Here is a 27129-nt window from a genome sequence, read left to right as displayed (position 1 = left end):
GGGGAGGCGGGGCCGGCTCTCGGGGCGGCCCCGGGGACAGCAGCAGTGCCGGGTTTAAAGCTCTCACGCCACATGTCGGGTCCCCGGTCCAGATCAGTCCGCGACTAAAGCAGCTTCTGCGAGCTGACATATCCAGCAGGCAAAGGAAAGCAGGAGGAGGGTGCAGTTTTGGAGAGCTTACGCTTTTTTATAGTTCATCCCTTAACATGCATGTCAGATAAACACTGACGGGAGCAGCAGTCGCGTTAAATAATATACTGTTATATATTGCGTTAACTGTTGTGTACAGTATGTGCATGTATTTAGGTAATATGATTTAGTCAATGTTTAAATAAGTATTGTTTACGATTTGCAATTGCGTGTCAAACAGTTATCAGCTTTAAAACAAGACTTTCCTGTTTACGAGCATAAAAAATACAAGAGGTCCTTTTTGCTTGCCTGGGTGCAAGAAATGTAATGATCTCTTTTCAGCTCCGTGAAGATGCCCCCCTACAGACAGCGCAAAACGATTAAACCCACCTCATTTGTTAGTGCTATTTGTTTATATGCGTTTATGCCGGTTTGTGCCCTTGAAAGTAGCGTTTGTGCTGCTTTCGTTCCCGAGATATAGCGCCTTGGTTTTCCGGTGATCATGTGACCATACAGTGACCCCCTTCTGCCGACTTCAAGCGCCCTGTTACGGTTTAGCTCGTTTCCTTAACATTTTAAAGACAATCAGCATCCATAAACATATGAGCCTCCTTTGATGTGAAAAATACCCATTATTCCCTGTATAGTAATGTATGTAAAATCACCGTGATTGTAAGATCTATGGGGGTTTTTTATAAGGCAAGTCTTTCTTTTCTTTCCCTACCATGACACGCTCTTGCCAAACACGTAACTGTGGGATACCATCGCGACAGGTCATACCAGGCCGCAGCATGTCATGACAGGGACCCCATGTATATCGCGGCAGTGTATATCAGGACTGGCGCCTTGCTTCCATGCAACCCTGATACCGCTGTCACATCAAAGGTCTCATATCAGGACATGATATACCCAGATAGGTTGTGTTTCGACAGCATAGGGCCTTTCATGTCGCAACATGGGGCGGGGGATTTTTGCCGGGGTATGTTATAGCGATATGCGGGCTACATGTCGCGACATGGGGGCGTGCGTTTTGTCGGGGTATGTCATATCGCGCTGTGGCGCTTCACCCAATCAGAGTGTCGATTCTCACTCTTCACCCAATCGCGACCCGAGCTGTTCGGGAGTTTAGCCAATCACGGGTCTGAGAGCTGTTCAAGCCAGCAGCGCCAGGTGGATCGGCTTGTTACTGTCAATGAGAATCTGTTTTAAAAATGCTTTACTTATTTGCAAAATAACTACATTGGCTTATTTTTTAACGTCTTTATTGATTCACAATGTCCCCAACTCTTAGAAATAAATACATTTGTTATTTGCAATATAACTGTCTCCGCTGCTTCCTGTAATTAATACATGGTATTTGAACAATTTTAATCGTATATTTAAGGTGGGGGAAACACCTGCTTCTTTGTACTTCAAAAATGAATAGAAATGTAAAATCTATGATCATTATATTATTATGCTCGTGCTTTCAATTTTGTTTTTATTTTTTAAAATTATATCGATCTTGAAACTAATTCCTAAAAATGTGAATATGGGCTCTCATGCTGTACCAGCGGTAATTTGGAAACTGGTGTCTCTTCACCAATGAAAGGAGTACACAAGCAATACATTTTCGAGAACCTGGTTAAAAATTAAAAGAAAACACCTAACCCAATGAACTAACATAGTAACTCCTCTCTAAACGTAAGACTGTTTATTCGTGTAAAGGCTGCAAAGTCTGGGGTCAACTGATCAAAAGATCACAACTGAAAGATCTGGTGGTCGTGACTTTGGTGTTTTGTACGTCACGGAGTGACTTCACAGCCAGGAAAAGAAGGCGCTGTATTGAAATATATTGAAACATCCACCCCACCCGACCAGACAGACTCGGGAAACAAATTGCCCCCATTGTTTTAATCACAATCAGGAGTTCAAGAACTGATATTGTTGGTACCTGTAAATTTCCTTGTAGATAGTCACGAAAAACAAGGCGCTATATCCCGGAAACGAAAGCAGCACAAACGCTACTTACAGCGACACAAAACGGCACAAACGCAGCACTAACGAATGAGGTAGGTTTAATCGTTTGTGCTGTCTGTAGGGGGGGGCAGCTTCACGGAGCTTCTCCAGGCTCCAGGAGTCCAGTATTTCCTGCTTTCTGTTCTTCTTTGTGTCCCAGTATCTCATATTAGCGTCCAAAGATTATAGTTTACATTACTGCCATTTAGTTAGCCTGAGATCGAAGATCGTTTTGCGCATCCTTAACTTGGGCAGGATGAACGGGCTGAGTTTAAAACTACAACTCCCAGGATGCATTAGGCACTCCCCTCCGTCTCCAGGAAGTCCTTTCCGCGTTGCTAACCAAACTATATGTGTTTAACTTGTATGTGTACGCACATCTTTTAAGGCTGAACTGATACCTGAATAAAATGCATTCGCCTTAATTCGCTTGTACAAGGTAAGATTTATTTTATTTATTCGTGCAACGCACAAAGGAATAGATTCTAGCTGTTGGTGGATTACTGTTAACATGAATAAACTTGTAACATACACATAATCCCCGCCAGCAAACAGTACACTGTTTATTAATCGCCTTAAATTGATCATTAAGAGTTTCAAGTAATTGTACTTATATATGCAACTGTTGTGTGCGTATGTAATCACTCATGTCTCCTGGTGTGAACATTTTAGGATTCTGTGTTTTCAGATTGGCAGGTGAATTTTCAGGTGATGTGCACGTTGCGGTTTGATAGGCATGCAATCACCAAGCGAGAGTGATAACTTCAGAGTACTGTGTTACCAGCACGCCGAGTCAGTCACCAGGCAGGCGTACACAGTAGCTGACGCAAAAATATTTTTTTAAAGTTGGATCCCCAAGTCTTATGCCCAGACTGGTTTCGCTGATGTGCATGAATGTAATTTGCTCAACATGCTGTAACCAAGGCTGTTAAGTTAAAGTGAGTCTTCCGTGCAAATCATTTTAAATTTTCAAAGCATTGTTTTGGAAGTGCTATAAAAATCATTGGAGAAACCGAGTATCTAAAGGCTTTAGGCTCTCCCTTTTAAAAATAAGGAACACCAACTTAAACAATTGATAAGTTAAACACTTCTTCGGTTCAGCAATCTTCAGTTTCTTTTGTGCTGAAGGGTATTCTGATTTTTGCTTCAAGCAATCACTTAATTAATTCATTTAACAAAACACACGTTTAGTTGATCACAATTAAAACTGTTTCAGTTTAGGGAAAATTATTATTTAATGATTACCCGCACAACTTGCTGGTCTTGTGCTGTCTGTGATTGGGGTTGGAGACTCCTGCACCATACACTGAAAAAGGATGAACTGAACTGAACTGTTTTCAAGTGACAATTCAAAGGAACATTCATCCATTTTCTCCAATTCAGGGTTGCGGGAGAGCCAGAGCCTATCCCAGCAAGCAATAGGTGCACGATAGGGTACACCCTGGATGGGACACCACAGGTCACCCACAGACAAAAACATGCACACACTCACACTCACACCAGGGTCAGTTGTCCCAGAAGCCAATTAACCTACCAGTATGTCTTTGGGACTGTGAGAGGAAACCTGAGCACCTGGAGAACACCCACATGACCGTGGAGAACATGCAAACTCCACACATACAGCATCCCAGGAATTGAACACAGGGCCCCAGTGTTGTGAGGCAGCAAAGCTAACCACAACACCACTGTGACAACCCCCAGGAACATGTTTCCAGATTTTTGTAGTCTCTTTGTCCTTACGGTTTTCCTTTAGTACCATATTTCGTGCAATGAACTCTTGATGACTAAGAATGATTAACTCAGTGTTATGTTCACGAAATGAACAAATCATTTGAAGATAAAAGAACTTCTCTTCTAATTTCTGTGTCTTATTGCAGAGGTAGTCACTGTCTTATGTAGATGAGTTGTTGTTTGTGTAGTGTGTCGTACAGCTGTTTTTCAGAAAGCATCTGATTTAAACATATTATTAAGCTCAATTGTTTATGTCAGTCTTTGATTATGTGTTATACTAGTATTGTCAAAACCTGGAGTATTGCATGCATATTTTTTCATGAATGAAGTCACTAATTATTTTAAGTGTAGTACATCTTTAGTTATTTCACAGTGATCCCTCTCTCTAAATTTGTTGAACATTTGTTTATCTTAGCAAGTTACACAGTAAAGTTCTAGTACATTACCTTTTTGGAGGCATGGGATGTGAAGATTTCTACAAATCTAAAAAAGTCTGTGTAGTTTCAAAAATATTTATATATTTTGCCCCAGAGTAGTTAAATTAAATCTTTTTCTCTAACTGGATGCTTCCTTAGACACACAAAGTAATGGAAAATACCACAGCTTGTGCATCAAGGTACTGAAGATTAATAGCTGCTTAAGCTCTGAGATAGCTTGAGCAGATAAGATGTCTGTGGAGCAAAGTTTTGTTGTTTTTCCAAGAAAGGTGCGATGCAGTGTTCTCAGGATCCTTTTTCGGTGGTGCGGCCCAGTACTGCTCGGATCTGGGTGACAGAATTAGCCGGATCCGGCCAGCTGAACCCTAGTCCTGCAGTTTATGAAGATGCTGAGCTTCTGGTGGAGCAGTATCTTTCACAAGAGAAATTGGTAAGGATTTTACCCATTTTTTTACCATTGATTTAGAGAACTAACAAGATGCTTGATTGATGTATTTGCCGTGACTTTTATTCAGTGAAATATAACAGTTAAAAGGTGACCTCAAACATGTTTGAATGCTGAAAACAGTCAATCAGGTCAATTTAATCCTAATTATTTAAGTCAATTAGGGTTTCAGTTGTAATTGGAGCTCAGCTACAACAAAAAGGAGCAGGTGTGTGTGGAGTCCAAGTGAAGGACTGCAAACCCCTGCGGAGAGCAGGTCTTGTCCTACTGATCAAAAGCACTCCTTCTTTATTCTTGTTCCAAGGATACATGTGTGTGTCTCCCCACTGTAATCTTGCAGTTTTATCATATTTTCATTTCCTGTACTGGAGGAAAATATGGAGCAAAGCTATTGCTTGCTCTTGATGATCAAATTGAAGGAGAAGTGCTGAAATCATTGGTTAATGCCTCTGTATTAGTGCCATAGTCAGATTTTTTGAGCCTTCGAGTAACAGGATGTGTCATTAAAGAAAATATAAAATGTTCTCTCCTCCAGTTTCCTTTATTTGTATTGATATCAGACAAGTTTAATTTGAGCTAAAACCTCCACTCCCTTTTCAGCCACGAATGGAAATCATGTGTCAACCCTGAGTAATCAGCGGGGAGGGTGCAGCTGATGCAATTTTTCACTGATTTATGTTGTTGCTTTTTTGTTAGTTCATTTAGTTTCTAATACACTTCTCTTTCATTTTAAAATTATTTAGTCAGCTTATAAATCAAAATGAGCAGTGGCTTGGTGGGCATGCCATTAACCACTTTGCTAAAATTGCTTTCTGGGGAATAAGGACAGCTGAGTACTCTGAGAGAGATCTGGCCATTTAGCTGCTGGAAGATGTGATTTATTATCAGTCCCCTGCGCTGCTCTCATAATGAGCCGTGGGCTGAAAGGCACTCTTTGTGGTGACACTTTTCAGACAAGTGAAATCCTGATGTATCGCAAGGCAAAGTCCGTTCGTTTATTTCATTTCTGAAAGAGTGAAGTACAGAAATGAAACAATCTTTGGGGCTGCAGTGCATATTTATAATGGGTGGGTAAATCATTGAGGAAAGGGCAGGTTAAGAAAGTAAAGTCAGGTGTGATTTGGTACAATAAACTGTGCTGCTTCCTGAAGACTCTCTTAGAGACTGGTACACTTGGCCCAAAGTGTAACCGTTTACAGTGGATTTAAAACAGATTTTATTTGTTATAAAGAGGAATTTTTAAAATGCGTTTGTTGACGATGCTGCAACGTGAGCCAGTATAAAAATCAAAGGATCTGTTTTTGTTTTCAGTTTTATGCATCCACCAATTGTTAAACCGCTTCATCCAGTTCATGGTCATTAGGGGGTCGGAGCCTGTTGCAGCAAGCCACGGGCTCAAGGCAGGATACACCCTGGAAGGAACGCCAGTCTATCACAGGGCACACACAGACACAAACATGCACACACTCACGCCAGTTTTCCCAGAAGCCAGTTGACCTACCAGCATGTCTTTTAAATGTGGTGTGAAACCAGGGCACTTGGAGGAAATCCACTCGAACACAGAGAAAACTTACAAATTCCATGAAGACAGCAAGGCAGTGCCACCCCCAGCTTCATTCAGTGTCAGCCAAATCAATGATAGGCCTTGGACAGCTTACTGAATGTATCGATTTGCTTTCTCATTATTACCAGAATTTCTGAAATATGAACATTGTCAATAAAAGTTTTGCATCAGGGAATACTTAGTGGCAATTTAACTGCCTTTTATTTCTTTCGGTTACAGTTCTCCCTTTACTCTGCTGCTACAGTAAAATTACCGTTATACCACTATGTTACATTAATATTGACAATACATTATTATTGTCCTCTGTGGTACCAAAACATTCAAGACAGTAAGCAGAATTAGTATCCTTCCATCTAATAATCCCCCTCTATGAATTACATTACTCTGCTCTCCTCCCCACTGAGAGCTGATGTGTGGTGAGCGTTCTGGCGCACTATGGCTGCCGTCGCATCATCCAGGTGGATGCTGCACATTGGTGGTGGTGGAGGGGAGTCCCCATTACCTGTAAAGCGCTTTGAGTGGAGTGTCCAGAAAAGCGCTATATAAGTGTAAGCAATTATTATTATTATTATTATTATTATTATTATTATTATTATTATTAATCACTTTAGGACTTTATGATGTTTTGAAAAATGCATTTGTAAATCAATAGTGATCAATATGAAGCTGCAATTCAGTGATCAATTTGATCAATTACTGCCTTTCTGTATATGTTTCTCTACTCAGCAAGCCATAACTGGGACATCTGACCTGGAAGAAGTGAAAGTCCTTGAAATATGTGTGGACACAAGAGAAAACACCCTGGGAAACTTTGGTGAGATAGATCTATGGTGAGATAGATGTATAACTGTACTGTATATTTTGTAACTGCACAGGTCAGGTAGTGGGACTGCACAGGTCTCAAGCAAAGGTTTAAGATTTCCACAGAGCAGACTCTGAAGAAAAGCGACAGAATCTATGAGACGCAGAATGGGACAATATAAGGAATAAGTAGAGAATTGATTACAGACATTTTAATGTATTTTCGTGAGGGCCAAAAAAAAGTCTACAAATCAGTGGCTCTGTTAGGTTAATAGATCAATTAAGTAAGAAATTAAGAAGAAAAGACATACAAGTCTCAGACATTTTATGATGCTGTTTTCAGGTTCCAGTCTTCTGCCATGCAAAGCAGCTAAAGAAAAGCTTTGTTTGTTTCCCTCAGGCATGTAGGTATTGTGCTTATGCAGATGGGAAAGATTTACTGTAATGGCACGTTTGGCAGTAACCTGTTGTATTTCACAGTGATTTAGATTAGAAGGTCTTTGAAGATTGTATGGATAAATGCCAGAGGTGGCCTATTTTCATTGAGTCATTTTGTTTTTTTTGTTGATAACTGGAAAATGCTCCTTGTAATTTTATAGGCACCTATTTGCCCAGCCTCATTCAGCTGAAGATGAACAACAGTTTAATTGTTTCTGTGAGGTAAGATGACTATAGATTTTTACTTTTTTTGCAAAAAAGTGAAATAAATGTATTTTATGATACATATCTGTATATAGCATAGAATTCCTTTATGCCATGTTAAATGCATGTCTTATCTTGAAGAAGAGAAAAGATAACTTGATCAGTACATGTTTTCTGAACGTATGGTCCAGGGCATTTCCGCATTACTTTAGTGTAGATTATTTTTTTTCAGATTGGAATCGCCACTTTACCACTATCTCTTTGCTCTTTTTAAGTTTGTGCCATTATTTCAGTGTGCTTCTACCATTTCTCCTACTTCCTTTTTCTGAGGAACAGAAATACATCACAACTACTGTTTATTGTGATGTCCAATATACTGTATCCCAGCCTCAATGTAGTCTGCGTCTGCTTATTTGATCACAGTTTGTCATGTTAAAAGCCTAGTGTGATCTGCTGTGGGTTGAAATTACATTTTACCATAGGCATCCGTACATAAAGAATTCTTACAGTTTCTACCAGCAGCTGAGTCAGAGTGCTATATTACAGTATATTGGTTCGTTAAATGCTGAGTTCATACAGGAAGGGGGAGATTTACTGTCAAACGTCTTGAGTTTGTATAGTCTTGAGTCACCGCTGAGAGAATTCTGAAACTCCATAAAAATGCTACAAGTACTGGAAAATTTGATTACAGCTCTTACCCTGTGCATTTAAATCAGAATTCAGTATATTTAAATAACAGGTAAGTGACAGTCCTTAAAAAACTATATTAATTTACTTTACATGAAATTACAGTAAAGCAGTTACATTGTTAAAAGCCCATTTTGTTGTGCCTTTGGGAATATTTCCAAAGACAAATTTGATCATGTAATAGCTGCTCTATGCTTTTGTGATTGTGTGCCAATACCTTCCTAAAAACACTTGAGTTTCTGTTTTTGCTAATAAGATTGCTGTATTAGTGTTCACTATGTTATTGTTTAAGTAAAACGGGATTGGAATAACATTTCTTAAAAGTCTGCCTCTGGTCAGTTGTAATAGACCAAACCTATGTTCTTGATGTCTTTCTGACAAGTGACGAACTTCATAAGAATAGGTCAATTCATATATTTTTAGAGGTTTTTTTTAGCACAGTCAGTGCTATTTCACACTCTGTATATTACCTTTACTTTGCTGTTTCCTCAAGGTGTTCTAATAGTCAAACTTTGTAGCCAACGGATAATTCTTGCTATTTTCTAGGAAAATGATGGTTCTTGCCTACCCGACAATGATGATTACAGTACTTGTCAGTGTCTTGTTCTTTTTTCATTGATGTGTCAAGTATGCTTAAAAGCTACAGTATGTGCTAGAAATGGGTGAGCTTATGAACTGCAGGTTAGAATAAATTCCTTTGTCTTTTGTAATACAGAGACTATTGAAAGCCCTTGTACAGTTAATTCTATGACAGGGAAATATATACAAAATACTGTGACTTGAGTTTTGTGGTAAACCTCCTGTGCAAACGTATGTAAAGAACTGTAGAAATACCTTTATTTAATTGCAGATATTTCAGACTTTTGACAAACGGCCTTACGGTCCTACACAGTGCAGGAGATCTTATCTGGAAATCCAGAAGTTGGGAAATGCATACACCTGGTTTCTTTCAAAAACTAGAATAACAGCCTGCAATCTGTGGTTCTGTTCAAGACCAGACACATTCTGTGTGGCAGTAAAATTTGTAATTATCAACAAAGCTGTTATGTTCCATTAAGATTCTTAGAGCATTTATTGTGGTTTCTGTTTAAGAGAATGTTGATGATGTGAATACTGTAAGACATCCGGGCTGAAGCTGTCACCCTTTGTTAGAGAATTGACTCAGAAACTATGAAGTGTTGCTCGTTGCAGCTGTTATACAGGTGTACAGTACATGTACACGGATGAGCAGAGACATGTACTGTAATATTTCTAGAAACTGAAGATCAGTGAGATGCAAAAACAACTATACTGGCAGTTAGTCACACAATAATCATACATCAGATCAATGTGTGTATTGTTGATTGTATGAAGATGGGCCATAAAGCTTGCAATTCTCCTGTGAATTGTTAAGCTGTTGTTTTGATAATGTCAGCATTATCACAATTATTGTGCTTTCCTCTGGTGAAAGTTAGAATGTTTTTCGTTTGTTTTTCAGTTATGCAGGCAGATATTGATTGAAATAGAGATAATCATTTTATTTGATATAAAAAGCTTAATATAACTTTATTGAACTAAAATAACTTTACTCCCAGCCCAGCTGTTGGCAGGTTTCATATGCACTTGTCACTAGTCACCTGTGACCGTAATTGTCCCAACAGTGGCTTACTGCTGCAGCCTTCTTGATTCGTCTGTCATGGAGAAACCTGATTTGATTGGTCACACCAGTGAGTTGGTTACTGTGGTTGTGTGCCAGGTGCTGCCAGTATGCACCTCTGTCCAGCCCACACAGTATGCATGTGCATTGATCTCTCGGTATCCTAAGTTCACATGTCTGATTAGGATTCAGAGTAGCAGTTCATTGTAAATGTTACTCCATTTAGTTTGATTATAACAGTGAATGAGCAATAGCTGGCACTCACCATATACTGAGATGATCTTCACAAGTGGCAATCTGGTTTTATACTAGAATTTCAGCCTTCAAACATTTGTGATTGCTGCATTATGTGGCAGAAATATAAATGAAGGGTTGTCCTTTTATGTGACATTGCTGTAAGAGACTGACTCTCACCCTTATCCCTTTGCTTCAGATTGCAATCTTTTTAATTACCTTCAGAGCTTAAAAACTTTAAAGTTAACTTGCCCATTGACAAATAAAATGAAATAAACTAATTAGTTTGTTTATTATTATTTATCGATGTACAGCATAAGCTAGAATCTCTCAATTTAGGGAGATCTGTCTTATTCCAGCCCTCTACATCTTTCTGCTTACTCCTAAAGTGTGTTGCCTTTTCTTCAATGTTGTTGCCTAGGGATAAATATGTACCAATGATTATGAACAGTATCTTCAAACTAAAATGTTTAGGCCTTCTATATGGCTCACAGCATTAGTCCTTGCTTTATTTATACTCTTTAGAGGTGAATGTCATTGGTCCTGCTATAGAGTCACCATTCTTGAGTGCAAAGCAGAATCCTGGCTCAGTCAGCCGGCAGGGAGGAAGACAGTTAACTGGACGGATAGGCTGTCATTCTTCCAAGGATGACCTCCAGATGTCTGTCTATCCTACAGAATCAAATACCCGCAAGAGCAAGTGCATCCAGATAGAAGGGATGTCAGAATGTGGAATATGAGCAGTGGGGAATGTTGCTTATTCCTGTGCTCTGTCTTTCCAGGGATCTGGGAACCACACTTTCCCACCTGCAGGTGTTGTGGATGGCTCGCTGTGGGCTGCTGGATCTGGACGGGATCCCCTCGTTTTGCTCTTTGAAGGTATTTTGAACTTTGGACTTAATCTTGAACTTTGTTGCATGTGGCCATGAATCATTTGCTACACAAATGGAAATGGTCACTATTGTGTTTACTACCTCCTAATGCTGACTGCAGTGTTATTTTAATCAGTACACAGTGATTTAACCTGAATCATCTTGTTAGTTTATTATGAAGACAGTCAGAGTAACATTAAACCTATTGACCTCTCAGAGATGTTCAGTGTTTTTTTCAAGTATGCCTTTTTTATGACCAGTTCACTTTCCAAACTGTGTTATCTTAAAGGTAATGATAGTTTATTTTAGCATTTTATATTATATGAATATATACATTATTTTTTACAGAAATAAAGAACACCTTGGATTAATGATAAGAAATTCACTGTCTTTATTATCTAGGAAGAATTTTTTTTTTAACAACATAAAAATGTTTCAAATGAGAGGAGGGCATTTGGCTTATCTAGAGTATTTGGTTATTATTGATCTGACAATCTCTTCCATCTGATTCTTAAAAGAAGTCAAAGTATCAATTTCAATAATACAGCTAGGTAAACCCCTCCTCTTTGTGTAAAAATATACCTCATGTTCTCAATTTTCACTGCACTCTCACTTACTATTTTTGTTCACTGGTTTGTGTCACACTGCTGATTGTGAAGACATTCATTTAATTAACTATCACAGTGCCCTAGAGGATTTTTCATTTTCCCTTTGTAGTCTTTGTTCAAGACTAAAAAGATTCAGTACTTTAAGCCTGTTAGAGAAGGACATTCCTTTAAGTATGGGACTTAATCTGATCAAAATTATACATAATGTTCTAAATAAATACATTCTGCTAGTGTGTTATATAATTATCAGCATAACATTAATGGCTTTAAATTCTACACTTCTAACTCTGTCTAACAGTCTGCCTTTTTAGTGCTTGACCATATTGTCCAGAGCGTTTGTAAATTACCTTATTATAAACACATAGGCCTTTTTCAGAAGTAGCTTCTTCAAGTGATTCTTATTTCTATTTTATATTGATATATTCATATACAAGTGGTTTTTATATGGTACCTACATGCAGCACTTGCTCTAAATATGATCTTCCAGATATTTGCCCTGTCTTGACTTTGAATTTGTTTTTTAAGGCGATGTTTTACCTCAATGGCTTTTGTAAATATCACACACTGTCCCATATAAAATAAAAAAACAAACTTTGTAGCTCTGAAAATTTTTCTACAGCTTAACATTCTTTCATAATGTTAATATTCTGTATATATTTATAATATTTTATTGAGTAGTTCATTGTTTTTTTTTCCTTGGAAGAGATTACAAGAGAGAAATGTTTTTGTTTCTTTATCCAAACAATGTCTTCCTTTTTTTCAAGGGAGTTTCATTGTAATTTCCTCTTTTCTATTGTACAGCATTCTATTAAAATAAATCATTGTACACTATCAAAGGGGTGGTGGGTGGTCCCCAGACTTCCATGACATCCTTTATCTCCATATAAAACCTACTTCAGAAGGAGTGCTTTTTCTAATCGCCATTGAATAGTCTGCACAGCAAAGCGCAGTTCCACTCCTAGTGCCACAGCTGTTCACGTGATATACTATGTCTCATTTTCTTAGGAACTGTACTTGGCGTACAATGACATTTCAGACCTGAGTCAGGTGAGCATGCTGGACAACCTCGAGATTCTTGATCTGGAAGGGAACAATATTGACGACATCACACAGGTCCAATACCTGGGACTTTGCTGCAGACTGACCACGCTGACCTTGGAGGGTAACCCTGTCTGCTCCACACCACATCCAGACTCTGGCAAGGTACCCAGCTTCTCGTAACCCCTGTGGTGTTGATGACAGCTCAGGTTTAGAGGGACACAAGCCGTACGATCCTGGTAACTCACATTTGGAGTGACGTGTTTGGTGATCTTTTTCATCCTTACAAAAGGCACCATAAATCAAAATAATAAATAAAAAATATATATTTCATTTGTTGTGTTGGCTCAGTGGTTAGCATTGCTGCCTCGGACCGCTGTGGCCCTGGGTTCAATTGTAGGCCTGTGGTGCCATCAGCATGGAGTTCATATGTTCTCAGTGTATTCACATGGGTTTCCTCTGGGTGCTCTGGTTTCCTCCTATATTTAGAATATGCACTGGTAGGTTATTTGACTTCTGGGAAAATTGGTCCTGGTGTGGGTGTGGGTTAGAACGTGTTTGTGTCTATGTGTGCCCTGTGATGGACTGGCTGGAGCCTGTTACTTGTCAGGATAATAATAATAATTAATAATTGCTTACACTTATATAGCGCTTTTCTTGACACTCTACTCAAAGCACTTTGCAGGTAATGGGGACTCCCCTCCACCACCACCAATATGCAGCATCCACTTGGATGATGCGACGGCAGCCATAGTGCACCAGAACTCTCACCACACATCAGCTATCAGTGGGGAGGAGAGCAGTGTAATGTAGCCAATTCATAGATGGGGATTATTAGGAGGCCATGATTGGTGGGACCTACATTGGTGGGAAATTTGGCCAGGTTACACCCCTACTCTTTTCGAGAAATGCCCTGGGATTTTTAATGACCACAGAGAGTCAGGACCTCGGTTTTATGTCTCATCTGAAGGATGGCGCCTATTTACAGTATAGTGTCACCGTCACTATACTGGGGCATTAGGACCCACATGGACCGCAGGGTGAGCACCCCCTGCTGGCCCCACTAACACCTCTTCCAGCAGCAACCTAAGTTTTTCCCAGGAGGTCTCCCATCCAGGTACTGACCAGGCTCACACCTGCTTAGCTTCAGTGGGTTACCAGCTGTGAGTTGCAGGGTGATATGGCTGCTGGCTTCTAGCTCCAGCTACCCTGCGGCTAGAAAATTGACTGCTTTTTTAATTTAAGCTGACTTTGGGTTTGTGTATCTTAATGTTTCATAATATCTAATATCTAATATAACCTGCAACTAAAGTTAAAGATAGTTAGCTTTCCATTTATGTACGACTTGCATTGGTGCTGCGCAAATTCTGCCTGAGAGTCATATCAGTAATACTCATGTTGATATCAGTACCTTAAATTGAATCTCTTATCTAGTTTATAGCAAACCCAAACTGAACAGCAAGAACAGCACTAACATACATGTACTTTGTAATCACGTTGTTATTGACAATAGGCTGCTCATTGCTGCATAATACCACTTAACACAATGGCAAGGACACATTCAGTCAGAAACCATTTCATAGCCTAAACATGGTATATATTTCTCTTGGTAAATATGTTTCTTGCCCAGAGAGTGTGCTGTTCACTCTAATTGTTTTTAACTGACCTTGTTCACGAGACTGCATGAGATCATCAGCTTTTAAAGCCTAATGATCTTCACTGCTCATAGGGAAAGTGGAAACGGATTTGTTTTCACAGTTAAAAGAGGAGACTGAGGCAGAGTCTGATTCCATTTCACTGCACCATCTTTCAGTAGCTCTCTTAAAGTGTGCTCACTAACATGATATAAAATGCATCTCGGAAGCACAAATTGTGAACTAAATAACAAGTATCCCAAAACAAACCACATTTGGTTGTTTTAATTATATTATGTTGTTGACTAGAATTATAGTTAACCTTAATTTTAATCATTGTTAAACTTTTCCAATACAGAACTATTTAAAGTGGTTTTGGTATCTAAATCAGAATTTGGAAATTTGGGCTCTAAAAGACATTGATCCTCAAGGTAATTTAGTAAAAGATAATTGTCAAAGATTTGTTTTCCAGCACAAAATATTAAAATTGCAAGTGTAAAAACCGAGATCAACAAAGCAACATTATTTTTCATTGAGAAGTAATTTGCAAAAACAGTTTGAAATTACCAAGACCCTCATCCAGAATAGGAAGAGTAAAAGTGGATGTTTGAAGTCATCTAAAGGGAGCAAATATGTGGAGAAAAATATTTCAAAAATAATCCCAAAGCTGTGAAAACAAATGGTCAGCTTCTGGATATTTTCTTCGATATGACTAATGATGCCATTACCTTTCAGTTATTCTAATTGATTTGCTCGGTCTGTCTTCCATTGCCTGTGCTTCTCTACTCTATTGAGAAAGCGACTGTTGAAGGTGAACGGAGGAAACTGTGTCTGGATCTATTTCTGAACTTTATTAAGTGATTCAATGACTTTACTAATGTGAACCCAATCCAACAGCTGTCAGGTACTCATGAACCTGGGTGTAGGAGAAAGGATGTTCAAGAGCATTGCGTAGATTAACTGTCAACTTGTGGTTGCAGGGCTTTGCTTGGGTTGCTTTGTAAATCACACAATAATGTCATTTGTACTGGCTTCAACCTCAGTCATGATACAACCAGAATGCATCAGGCTACAGACCAACAGCTGCCAGCACTGAAGGTGTATCAGACAATGGACCTATTGAAACAAATTATCAACTGTAAAGGCAATGAAAAAGCATACTAAAATAAAGTAGGAAACCCTTAATATCTTACTCTCTGTTCACCGATGAGACAGGTTCAATTTGTTTTTTTAAGATGAACAGATTTTTTTAAAGTAATGCAGCCTAAAAGTAACACTATTTTGATTTTTTATTGTTTCAGTAACTAATGTACTGTACATATTTGTAGCTTCTAAAGCATAAATCTGTAAAAATGCTATGTTTTTGTTATTTTGTGCTGATTTAGAAAAAAAGCCAACATGCCCATTCTTAATTTCTTGAGGCCTAAAGAGCACTGCTATTTTACATTTAGTGTATAGTGATATGTTGTTTTTATGGTATCACTTTGCACCTTGCACATTCTCAACATCATATATTTAAGGTGCTCTGCAGTTATTCATTCATTTAAAATACTGTATATCGACACTGTCATATACAGTAGCAGTTGGCCTTGCATTGTCCCAGGTACTTTATTTTATCGTTGAATAAAAAGAAATGTGATATAATAAGAAATACTTGGTATCTCCAGTAATTGAAATTAAAATCATCTTGCATTCTCAGTCTGCAGTGGCTAATGTAAACTATCACATCATTTTTTTATCTTAATCAAGCCAGGCTTGGGTTTCATTATTCAAACAAAGTGTGTCTTGCACATAACTCAGGGGCTTGCATTAATGTAATTTACATGTATGTCACACGGACGGACCCCGAGGCAGTGTTTTCTGTTGTCTTAGTAAATGTCAGGATGATCTATAGAAGGCTGAATTACTGCTACTGTATATACAAGTTCTTGAATTACAAAATGTGTAAATTAAACTCTAATTCCCCAAAAGAATGATTGTAAATATGGGGGATGGATTCCAGGGTCTATTCCCAAAAAATGATTTTAACCCCTAAATAAAAGGAATTAGATACAGTTATTCAATGTAAGATGTGCAGTAAAACAATACCTGCAAATGTAGAGCACTGAAATGCATTACGTTTTTCTAATCATTCCACACATTATTTTGCATTGATTGTTCGACCTTTCTAATCCTTGTTATTTTGTAATGAAATCTGACATATCCATATTTTTAAATATAATTTCAGTTAAAGATGTTTTCTTTACAATAATTTTGATGCAATTTTAGTTTTAAGATGTTTTGCACACAGTATTTTGTTATAATGTTTTATAGATTTCGTTGTTCATAAAGTAGCAATAATTGTATATAAACAATTATAAGATACAGACTAACACAAAGACTTCTTATGGATTATTGGCTTGAGACAGATTGTGCAGCTGTCTGTATGACATCCAGGAGACTAGTCATACCTACATGCAAGTACCTCTGGGTACTTGCATATTTCATTCTTTCAAACAAATTTGAAAGAAGGCAAGCTTTTTAAAAAGTAATCTAATTTCTTCTAAATTAAGAAATGATATATGTACCTTTGTATTTTCAGGCATGTTAGCCCAAATACATGCAATTAAGAGTGTAAAAATCAGGACTTACAATACCTGTGCCTCATCATATCACAGTGGAGGCAGAACTGCTCTAAGCCTTTTTGGATTTGTTCACCCACCTCTGGTCTTAATTTTTAAATTCCAAAAGAGAAGAAAATGTATGAATCACATTAGGGAAAAACGTTTGAAGTATCAATCAGATCCTCAAATCATTTTTACAATGTTGTTGCACTGTGCTGCAAGTTTGGTTTCTGCCCTGTTAAATCAGTGTGCTGTGCTCACAGCTTCTCTACAGTGTGGGTCATTCACACACATGCCATCGTGCTCAAGTCCTTGGAATGGATCTGCCTTAACACAGGTATAGCTAGACGAGAGTGTAAATTATGGATATAGAAAAGATAATTAATGAGAATTTTATGCTTGTGTTTGGGGTGGGCAGATATTACATTGCCCACTTTCTGACTCAACAAATGTCCAAAATTCTGTGTTGACTCAGAAGTAGTTTCACACCTATTCATCATTAGAATTACAACTGTGCTGAATATAGATACAAAAAGCCAGCTAAACATCTTTCTGCATCTACAATAAAGTTAAATAAAAAATTAGAATATCTGAAGCAACATCCAGCATAATAAGTAAAAAAAAAGAGATGTGAAACTGGTGTAATGAGTTTATGCATAAATATTATTCTTAGAGATACCCCTTATTGATATGATAAATGGTCTGCGATCTCTGTTAGTAATGGCATGGGCAATACAGACACTCTGCCATTGGTGAATTGTAGTCTGACTCAGGGGTGCTTCTTTCCACCATTTTGAGCTTTAGCTCAATGAGCAGAAAAATAGGAAAAGGACAAAAAATCTATATTCGGATGTTGTAGTTTATTAAATCCAAATTTATAATTAAGCTGTGTTTAAGCATTAGGTGACCAAATGCATTTAATCCGATAAAAAAAAAACACCAAATTAAATCCTTTGTCACTTTTCTTATGTTTTTTCCAAAGACCAAATTTGAACTGTGTGCTTGATATATAAGGAACCTCTTAATTTGCTTTTTAATTCTCTTCCCCTGCAGAAAAGGGGGTCTGCTTGATAAGATTACAGGCTTAGCTCACCCATGCTTTAGTGCACTGTGATAACTTCGGCAGCATGAATTTTCTCAGATACCCCTTGTGGGCCTGAGAGATAATCGCAGAGCAGGTCATGAAAATGCAATTTCTTAATTTAGAACATGAAAGCACTCTTTGATCAACCATGGAAGTGTGAAGAATCAACTATTCCTTCTTGGCAATTTTCTCCACATCTAGGAAAAAACACCACAATGGAGCAATAGGATGTGTTTGGCAGAGCCATGAAATGATATAACTGTTTTGATATACACTTTGCAATGACGCCTCAGTTCTGAGTATAACTATGATGATTTACAGCACATGAAAATAACTATCATTATCAATATAATAATAAAACATCAGATGATTACAATTATTTTTATGCATCCTATAAATGTTATTAGAAGTTATCCCTCTTATACTATGTGTTGATGCATGATCAGAATTTGACAAATTTTGACAAACAAAGAGCAGGAGACAGAATTATATTTTTTCTGTAATTAGTTTTCCTCCATGACTATGCATCTTTGTTTTAACAAATTGGTGTGTTAATTTTACTAATTTTGTAAAGAAATGGGCGAATAAAAATAATCCGTTCCTGCCAGTGATACAGAAGTTCAGTAAATCTGAAAACAGGTTAAATGGCCCTTTCTCTCAGAACGCCACTTACTGGATAGATATGTACTGGAGATTAACCTTCCTTTGCCACTAAGTGGAGTGGGCAGCATTTGCTGTTCAAGAAGAAACCATTTGAATATGCATAAGCGCTGCATCAGTGCTTCACTGTACAGGGAGTACAACAAAATGAGACCGGGCTCGTTTCTCTAAGCCACACAGGCAGTGTGTCATTAATTCAGTCCCGGACTGGTGTCATTAGGTGACACAGGTCTGAAGCAAGGCGCTGTTCTTCTTTTTCCAATTTTCTGACCTTCTTTTCCATCTTACGCATGAGTTTGCTGATGTGTTGAGTCATGTGAATGATAAATTTACAGAGTTGCTGAGTCATTATAATGATGAGTTTGCAGAGCTGCTGAGTCATGTTAAGGATGAGTTTGCAGAGGTGCTGAGCCATATGAAGAGTTTAATTTCTAAAAAGAAAAAAAGCAGAGCTTCTCAGTTCTGGACCTAAAAAAAAAAAACAATATCTCTGGGCTTTTATTCCAGCTAACCTTGACCTATAATTAAACCATTAATTTGTTTAATTAAATATGTTGGGCTTATTTTCATTCCCTCAACAAAAACAGATTCACATTATACAAACTTATAAAAAGACATCCATGTTGTAAAACACAGAAAACAATTTAAAATCTTTAAATGAAATAAATCTTTTAGACATTTAAGGGCATTGATGTTTGTAAGATCAAAACTGTAGAGCTCTGACGAGATGTGGGACACAGTCATCTACAGGTCACCTCTGAAAATGTATTGTGTCATTCACTTGGCAATGCTAGCAATTGAACCAGTGATGTATCAGGTGTATAGTACTCCAAAGCCATTATGCATTATTCTGATATTCTGATTGACTGTGGTTCTGTACTACGGCAAAACAACGGTTAAAAATAGTGCTTAGATCAGTAAAACATAGACATGCCTCTCAGGTTTTCTGTCTACCTGATTAAATAATTTTAGTTTTATTAAAGAATATGAGGCTTACTGGACTCTTCCAGCTATAGAGTCATAGTGTCTCTAAGGAGAACATTTGCTGAGATACCAGTGATCTGTTGCCCTTGCAGAAGATACACTCATGTCTCCTGAGTACACTGTTTAAGAAACACCGCTCTGCACTTACAATGATGTGGCTGAAGAATAATATCTCAGGCCATTGGAATGTTTCACGAAAAGCATTTAAGCATCAAGAAAAAATACATTTAAATTTTGTCTGCAGTCTAGTTGAACATACTGTATGTTATTTGTTAGCATTGTATAAAAATTAAAAGGGGTACAATTCATAGGAACAAATCAGGGTCTCAAATTTATTTTTCATTTTAAAGTTATTATTTTATTGGTCTGATTTAATCGTGCACAATTTATATTTGTATTCTCCTTGGTATCCTGCTGTAGCAATGTGAGTTGACTATTACAGTGGTGCCCCACCCGGGACTGGAACCCATATCCTACCTGTTATGAATCCATAGCTTCTTTCTACTACTCTGTACTGCTGCTTTATTAATGGAAAATAATATTAAATTAAAATTCTGTAGTTGACCTCTGCTCTTGCAGTGTTCAGTCTTCATTTGCTGGGCTAAAGTGCCAGAATTGTGTGATGTCCAGTGTGGTGCTACAAACTATCTTCCTCAAAAGAGATAAGATTTGTACTGTCAAAAGAAAGTGTAATATTTCAGTTGCTTTATATTATAGCAGTCATTGCTTTTATATGAAAAAAAAACTCTTCAAAGGGTCATTTTCATTTAATTCACATCCATTTTCCACCCCCTTTGGCCTCTTTGATTTTTATTGTTGCACTGTGCTGTAAAACAATACAATGTTTAAAACTTGAAATTTACAAATAGACAGCCTTTAGCAGTTTTGAGACCTGATTGTAAAATATAGTCTAAGAAAAAAAAAAGGGATTATGTGAAAAGACGAACCCGTGAGCTTGAAACAGATGAGAATTGGTATCGTGTCTAGCAACACTTCCTTGTTCCATATGCAGTCGGAGCAGTACTGCTACAGAGGAGCAGTGAAGGAGTTGGTTCCCCAGCTGAAGTACCTGGACGACATCCCTGCTGATTATAAGGGCCTTCTGCCTGCCAGCACCCCCAGCGAAGACTGGGTTATAGTGAAGGACTCCATCAAAGACAGTACTTTAGCTCAAGATCTGGACATTGAGGGTAGGTGATGATAATTCAGAAACAGAGAGTCTCTCCCCATTAAATTGGGGGGGCAGAGTTACTGCAGAGCTGTCCCAGAATATGAGGCTTTTTTTTCCGAGAGCAGAAAATATAGTCACCACTTGTCAGTGGTACAATATTGGGCTATAAGAGATTTAGGGCTCAATGATCCTTCTGAAATGTGTGCTAAAAAGACCTTTTATTTGTTTTTTGGTGATGTGTATATAGATACTACTTAAAAAATGAGGTTTTAATGCTGAGCATACACGTGTTAAAAGCACAATAGAAAAGAGATATCTTTTTCAAAGCTGTCTCTATCTTCACTCCACAGAAGAAGCTGTAAGCGCAGTCTCGGGCAGGCCTGCCTCTGGTCTGCGCCCACTGACCGGCCGTCCCAGCTCAGCCCTCCGTCCCTGGGCAGCACCCTGGCCTGTCAGTGCGGGTCGTCCTGGCAGTGCCAGGCCCCTTTCTTCCCCTGGCTCCCGCCCAGGCTCCTCTAACTCGGACCCTGCCTCTCTGGAGCAGGACGCCAGTGACCTGACACACGGTGGCCACGTCTTTTATCAGAGTCACACATACGCTCCCCACTCCTTTCCTAAAGCTCACGACACCTGGCTGGAGATCATGTAGGGTTTCAGCTCAGCTGAGCATGAACATCAGGAACATTATGAACAGTGAAATGCAAATCAGAGGGCGCAAGTTCCAAAAACTCTTCCAAAATCATTTTAAAGTTAAAAAAACATTAAATGTAATATCTATTTCTCATGCTATATCTGGAATCTTCTGTTTTCTTAATAATGCAAAAATTATATTCAGGGGCATGTTTAATGGATCCCGGGTGGAGGTTTTAATCATTTTTATCTAAAGACCTAGGCTACTTGTTCCTGGTTATTGTTGTGACACATAGGGATATTATGGTGAATAGCTATGTAAAAACAGTGATTTTTTCTTCTTCTATAAATATAAAAATGTAAACAGTTAAATGAAGTTGTGTCCACATCTTAGATCCAAACATGCTAAACATCTTGTGTAGCTTTTATATATTTCAGATTTAGAGCCAGTGGTTTGCTTTATCACATACTGTATGCTGATCTCTGCAGCTGTTACCCAAGCAACCTTGCTTAGAGTTTTGCATAACAGAAGGAAATCACTCTGGATGATTGCATGCTTTTCATGTAGTCCATTCTTCTTGCAGAATTCTGGTCACAATCCCAGCCTGAGCAAGCTTCTCTGGGTCCTGTTTCTTATGGCTCTTCGTTTTTCCAGTTTCTGGGTTCCCATGGTCCAAGCTGACGTCTGACTTTCTCCTGCAGGTGTTGGGAGGGTAATCTGTGGCAACCCTGTTAGAGCTCTTTGTGCTCGGAAACAGAAACTGAACGTAAGTCAGGAACAGAAAAAAGAGGCCATGAATAACCAATAATCATGTCTGTAAAACACATCCTGGATTAGATTTCAGAAAAATAGTGTGAATTCTGTAATTTACACACACTCCTCTCCACTATTATACAGCTGTGCATTGGCTTTCTTAAAAAAATTATGTATATGGGTCATTTTAAAATCTGTCCTCACTTTCCCCCTGTGATCATAATTAAAGGAACTGACAGCTGGTTTCTGGCTAACAAAATGTATTGTTAAATAGATGGATACAATAATATGTGGAAAGACAGAATCAAAGTTAAAGATTAAAGATGTTGCTTGATTTAAGGTTCTGACTTTGAACAGAGCTCTGATGTGGCTGTGATGCCCAAGACCATTAATTTGTAATTTTACAGTCTGCAATGTCATGTTCTGGACAAATGCTGTATTTTTAAGGTGCAGATGCATTTTCACACCTACTCTCTGTTGGCAGCTGGCACCCAGCCCTCAGTTGAGCCCCTTTGCCCAGCACAAACATATTCCTGAGCACACCTACGACACTGAAGCTTCGGAAACCCGGGATCGAGAGGATGTGTTTGCAGAGCTGAGGGCGTGGAGGAAGGAACATAACAAGTATTTCCTTAATTTTGTATTTTTGTAATTTAACTACAAAACACATTTCAAAGAGCCAGATATCAAATGATGTTGAATAATGTGTTCTTTAAGAAAGATGAGTATATCTATCAGTATCAAAGAATGTACACCTCTGGAGACTGATGTATTGGGAGAACAGTTCGAGAATGTCATAGAAACCATGGTACAGTATGTGTCTAAATGTGCATGCAGTGTGGCCTTTGATACCATCTGTCTCAGCTGAGTGAAGTGGAGGGTCTGCACTGTCTTGCAGGCGCCTGGAGGCCGTTCAGAAGGAGCGGGAGCCACAGGTTCTCAAGATCTCGCACAGCAGTTATGAGGAAGAGGAGGGCCACAGTCTCGGTGACAGCAGTGAGGAAGAAGAGATCAGAGGAGCCTGGTCCTGCAATGGCACTAACAGCGCCTCACCAGACTCCTCCTTCCAATCTCCAGGAGCCCCCTCCCCACCGCCAGGTGATCTGCAAACACTGAAGGGAGCATGCTGTCAAGTATGGATACTATGGAATATACAGCTTAGGCACTGATTGTTATGTCAGTTCTTTCAGTTAGCATCTGTCGAATTAGATTTGGGAACTGGGAGTCAGATCCAGCAAGACCAAATTGACACTTAAACGTTTACTACCACACCTTGTGTATACAAGACTGTATATTCATTGTTTTTACTATCATTTGATCTAAATCGGGGAGCCCACTTGCAGTCATCCAGAGACCCTGAACAGCAGATTGTTATAAATTTCCATCTTCTTAAGAATAATTGAAGGTTGCAACTTGTCCAAAAAGCAGATGAGTTCAGTGAGGTAGTAAAGGGCTCTGGTGAAAGGAAAACCAGAAACCTTCTGACTCTCCAGAACAGGAGTTGTGCACCCTTGATCTAAATTAAATGGAAGGTGATCTACACTCTACTATGCACAGGAATATCTTCAGGACGTTCATGACAGAAATCAGAAATTAGTCAAAATTGAAACAAATTTGAGGGAACACCTGGCAGCACAAGTAATTACTTGGGTTTGCTTTTCACATTTTTTGCAAGGCGGAGAGGTCATCTCCCATGAGGACTGGAGCCACTCTGTATCGCCCGATCCCCTGATGGGTCCATCTCCCCCACCTCCGCGCACAGTGCCCCCTGCTGCCTGGAGGCTCTCAGACATGAGGGCACGGCGGCTCCGCACTCCCGTGCCAAGTCAGGAGCAGGAGAGCTCTCTGAGCTGCAGTGCCACCAGAGCTTTTCAGCCTGACGAGGAGTTTCCCCTGCTGGGCCCGGAGAGAGGCAGATCAGACTCGGAGGTGGTGAAGCCCAAGATCCGTCCAGAACTGAAAGCAGCAGCAGAACCAGACTGCAGCCTGGATGTCCTGAGGCCTGTGTCTGGTCCAGCAGCTGGAGGGTCCAGGAATCAGAGGTGCGACTTCCCGGTGACAATCTGCTTGATTTTTTGGCAGTGCTGATATTTGTTTTTAGGATAAGCTAGCAGTGCACAGAAAACGTATCCCCAGCTCTCACAAAGAGACAATTGCATTCTAAAAAACATAGAAATTTAGTTCATGTGGAAAGTGGCATGGTGGTACAATGGTTAGCCTTGCAGCACTGGGACCGTCGGTTCACGGAGTGCTTTCTGCATGCAGTTTATATGTTCTCCCTGTGTTTATTGGGATTTCTCCCACAGTCCAAAAACATACTGGTAAGATCGGAAAATTGGGGTTCTGGGAGAATTGCCTCTGGAGTGAGTGTCTGTGTGTGCCCTGCAATGGACTGGCGTCCTGTCCAGGGTGTACCCTGCCTTGTGCCTTTTGTTTGCTGGCTCCCCTCTCAACCCTGAATTTGAAGAAGTGGTTAGAAAAAGGATGGATGGATATTTCATAGTGATCAATTAAGGTTAACTGCTATAGAAATGTAACTGTCCCTTTGGTAATTGCAATGAAGTGTAATGTCATTTTGTAAGTTTTCTTCACAAACCTAACTATTAATTGTGACAGAAGGATCATCACTTGTTGGACACATGCATAGGAAGTGTAAGAGCACTTTTTCTCTCATACTGTTTAAAAGAAATAGAAACACTGGGTGACATATAGCGACATATAGCATATAAGTGAAGAGGTGAGAAATAACTTCACCATTTGTATTAAGGGTGATTTGAATGTAGGATAGAGTGTACAAGGCCAAAGTGGGATTTAAGATCCCTATGCTTATCAGCAGAACCAAAAGTTATTTAATGACCAATGAGTCAAGACCTCAGTTTAACATCTAATCCAAAGGAATACATTTCCCACATCACAGTGCCCAGTCACCATACCTGGGGACTGCTTCAGGAAGTCTTGAGTTGATTGAGAGATAAAATGAGGTTACTGCTACATACTAGAAATAATCTCATTTAGCATCGTAAAAATATTTCTCACATCCCTGCGAGCCATTGTTCTACATCACCTGCTTACAGTACATTCCTCATGCATTCTGCTGTATTTCAGTTCAGCGACGCCCAGAAACTCCCAGAAAAGCATCGACGGCCACCAGCCCATTATCCGCTCCTCAGTGAAGACTCCCGAGAAGCCTGTGACGCTGCATGCCGTCCGGCCCTTTACTGCCAAGGCCACCCTACAGAGACTGCCCAGCCGGCCGGCTGTGCTCCCCGCCAGGGGCGGCGCCGGCTCCAGCTGAGGCCTGACCCTTGTTCTGCAGGGTCACGGCGCAGGCAGGGGCTTTCTCTCCAGCGAGACACAGGTGCATCTCGAGCGCAAGGAGCTCAGTGCAAATCAGGACTGGAGTGGAGCAAGCCAGCATCATGGAGGGTGGATGCTAAGCTGTGTGTGTGAAGTAACACTTTCATCTCTTTCCTTAATCCATTTCATTTTCTATGTCCTCTTTTTCTTCTGTCCTGTGCGTCTCTTTTCACTGGGTGACTCATCTGGAAGATTAATTTAGGGACCTGACAAGACAACAGATTTTACAATTCTACGCAAACCCCTTTGAAATAAATGTTCTTCATCTGCAACATTTTGATGAATGTCCCTAAAAAGTATTCAAAAATGTGTTTAACATTAGATTATAATTCTATTACATTCTACCACTATTACAAAAATAAAATGAGGAAATGTTGTTACCTATTTAACAACATTTTTAAATGTTTCTATATTTATATCACTGAAAGCAATATTTTGATGTCAGTAAAATAGTTGAGCATTTGTTTCCCACAGTTCTGTTTAAAATTAATTAATTAATATTTTAACCACTTTTCCTTTTTAAATTTGTTCAAAATCCTATATCTTAAATGCTAAGTTCTTTTAAAATGTGGTGGTTTATAAGAAGTTCCCTGGTTGGAAATCTTATGTAATTTGAAGGATGTGAAGAAACTGAGGGCTGAAAGTTTCTTAAAAACAAATTGTGTCTTAATGAAGATAACAGAAAAAAATACAAATGTGCAAGCGAGGGCTTGTTAACCCAAGAATATGTGCGCATCCTGTTTAACACCTTATAAAAAACGTTATTTATTCAAAGAATAAGAGAAACTAAACCTACATCGGTAATATTGAGATGGAACTAGAAGTGCTAACACACAGGCCTATGAACACAAATTAAACCTGTGCTGCTGTGTTCTTCTTCTTGTGTCATTCAACACACCACCTTGGTGAATTAATTCAAGATGATCTGTTGATTGACACATGAGGATTTTCAAGAGATTAATGATGAGGATAAGATATCTCTGTCAACATCTATTGGATTTTGGCTATCTGGAGACAAGGTGGTCCCCTTTCTATGAGATTACTATGATTACCTATGATTGATTCACAATGTGTGTCCTTATTTGTGAGACCAGAAGGAAAACAGACATTGCATTCTGTTGACATGTGTCTGTGGGATGTGAAAATTTCACATGAAAATAATTATAAATAGCTGAATCAAGTCTCTGAATAAGAAATATGTGCTAGTGAGCTGTGGCTTCTCCACTTCTATGGAGAGATTATATTTGTGTGTTAGCTTATTTATGAATGAGCTAACTTCAGAAGACCTATTATAATTGTGTTTGTATTTTAAAGGAAGATTTGTATTCAATGTAAAATACAAATATTTTTATGCATGTTTTGCTTAGAAAATGTGCCTGAAGAAAATGATTTTTTTTAAATGCAAATAAATAAAAAATATATTTTCAGTC

At 38.9% G+C, this 27129-nt stretch overlaps 1 protein-coding gene across 6 annotated transcripts; it reads left to right on the top strand.

The window, feature by feature from the left end:
• Positions 1 to 23: 23 nt before the first annotated feature.
• Positions 24 to 27129, top strand: lrrc56 (leucine rich repeat containing 56). Of its 6 annotated transcripts, none has more exons than XM_088611629.1 (13): positions 24 to 160; positions 4561 to 4725; positions 7031 to 7118; positions 7705 to 7765; positions 11087 to 11183; positions 12790 to 12987; positions 20800 to 20977; positions 21309 to 21524; positions 22291 to 22355; positions 22827 to 22966; positions 23241 to 23440; positions 24018 to 24384; positions 25448 to 27129. In XM_088611629.1, the coding sequence occupies exons 2-13, from the start codon at positions 4570 to 4572 to the stop codon at positions 25635 to 25637; spliced, it is 1956 nt and encodes a 651-aa protein (XP_088467755.1). In that variant the 5' UTR covers positions 24 to 160; positions 4561 to 4569; the 3' UTR covers positions 25638 to 27129. The 6 variants fall into 6 exon arrangements, with proteins under 6 accessions (XP_088467755.1, XP_088467754.1, XP_088467753.1 ...); XM_088611628.1 differs by lacking the exon at positions 24 to 160 and adding an exon at positions 284 to 2180; XM_088611627.1 differs by lacking the exon at positions 24 to 160 and adding an exon at positions 2199 to 2566 and having other exon boundaries at positions 4565 to 4725.

Source organism: Lepisosteus platostomus, chromosome 18 (assembly GCF_059453375.1).
Source record: "Lepisosteus platostomus isolate fLepPlt1 chromosome 18, fLepPlt1.hap1, whole genome shotgun sequence".
NCBI lineage: Eukaryota > Metazoa > Chordata > Actinopteri > Semionotiformes > Lepisosteidae > Lepisosteus > Lepisosteus platostomus.
Note: the sequence above shows the minus strand (reverse complement) of the source record. Positions and strands in the feature narration are given on the sequence as shown.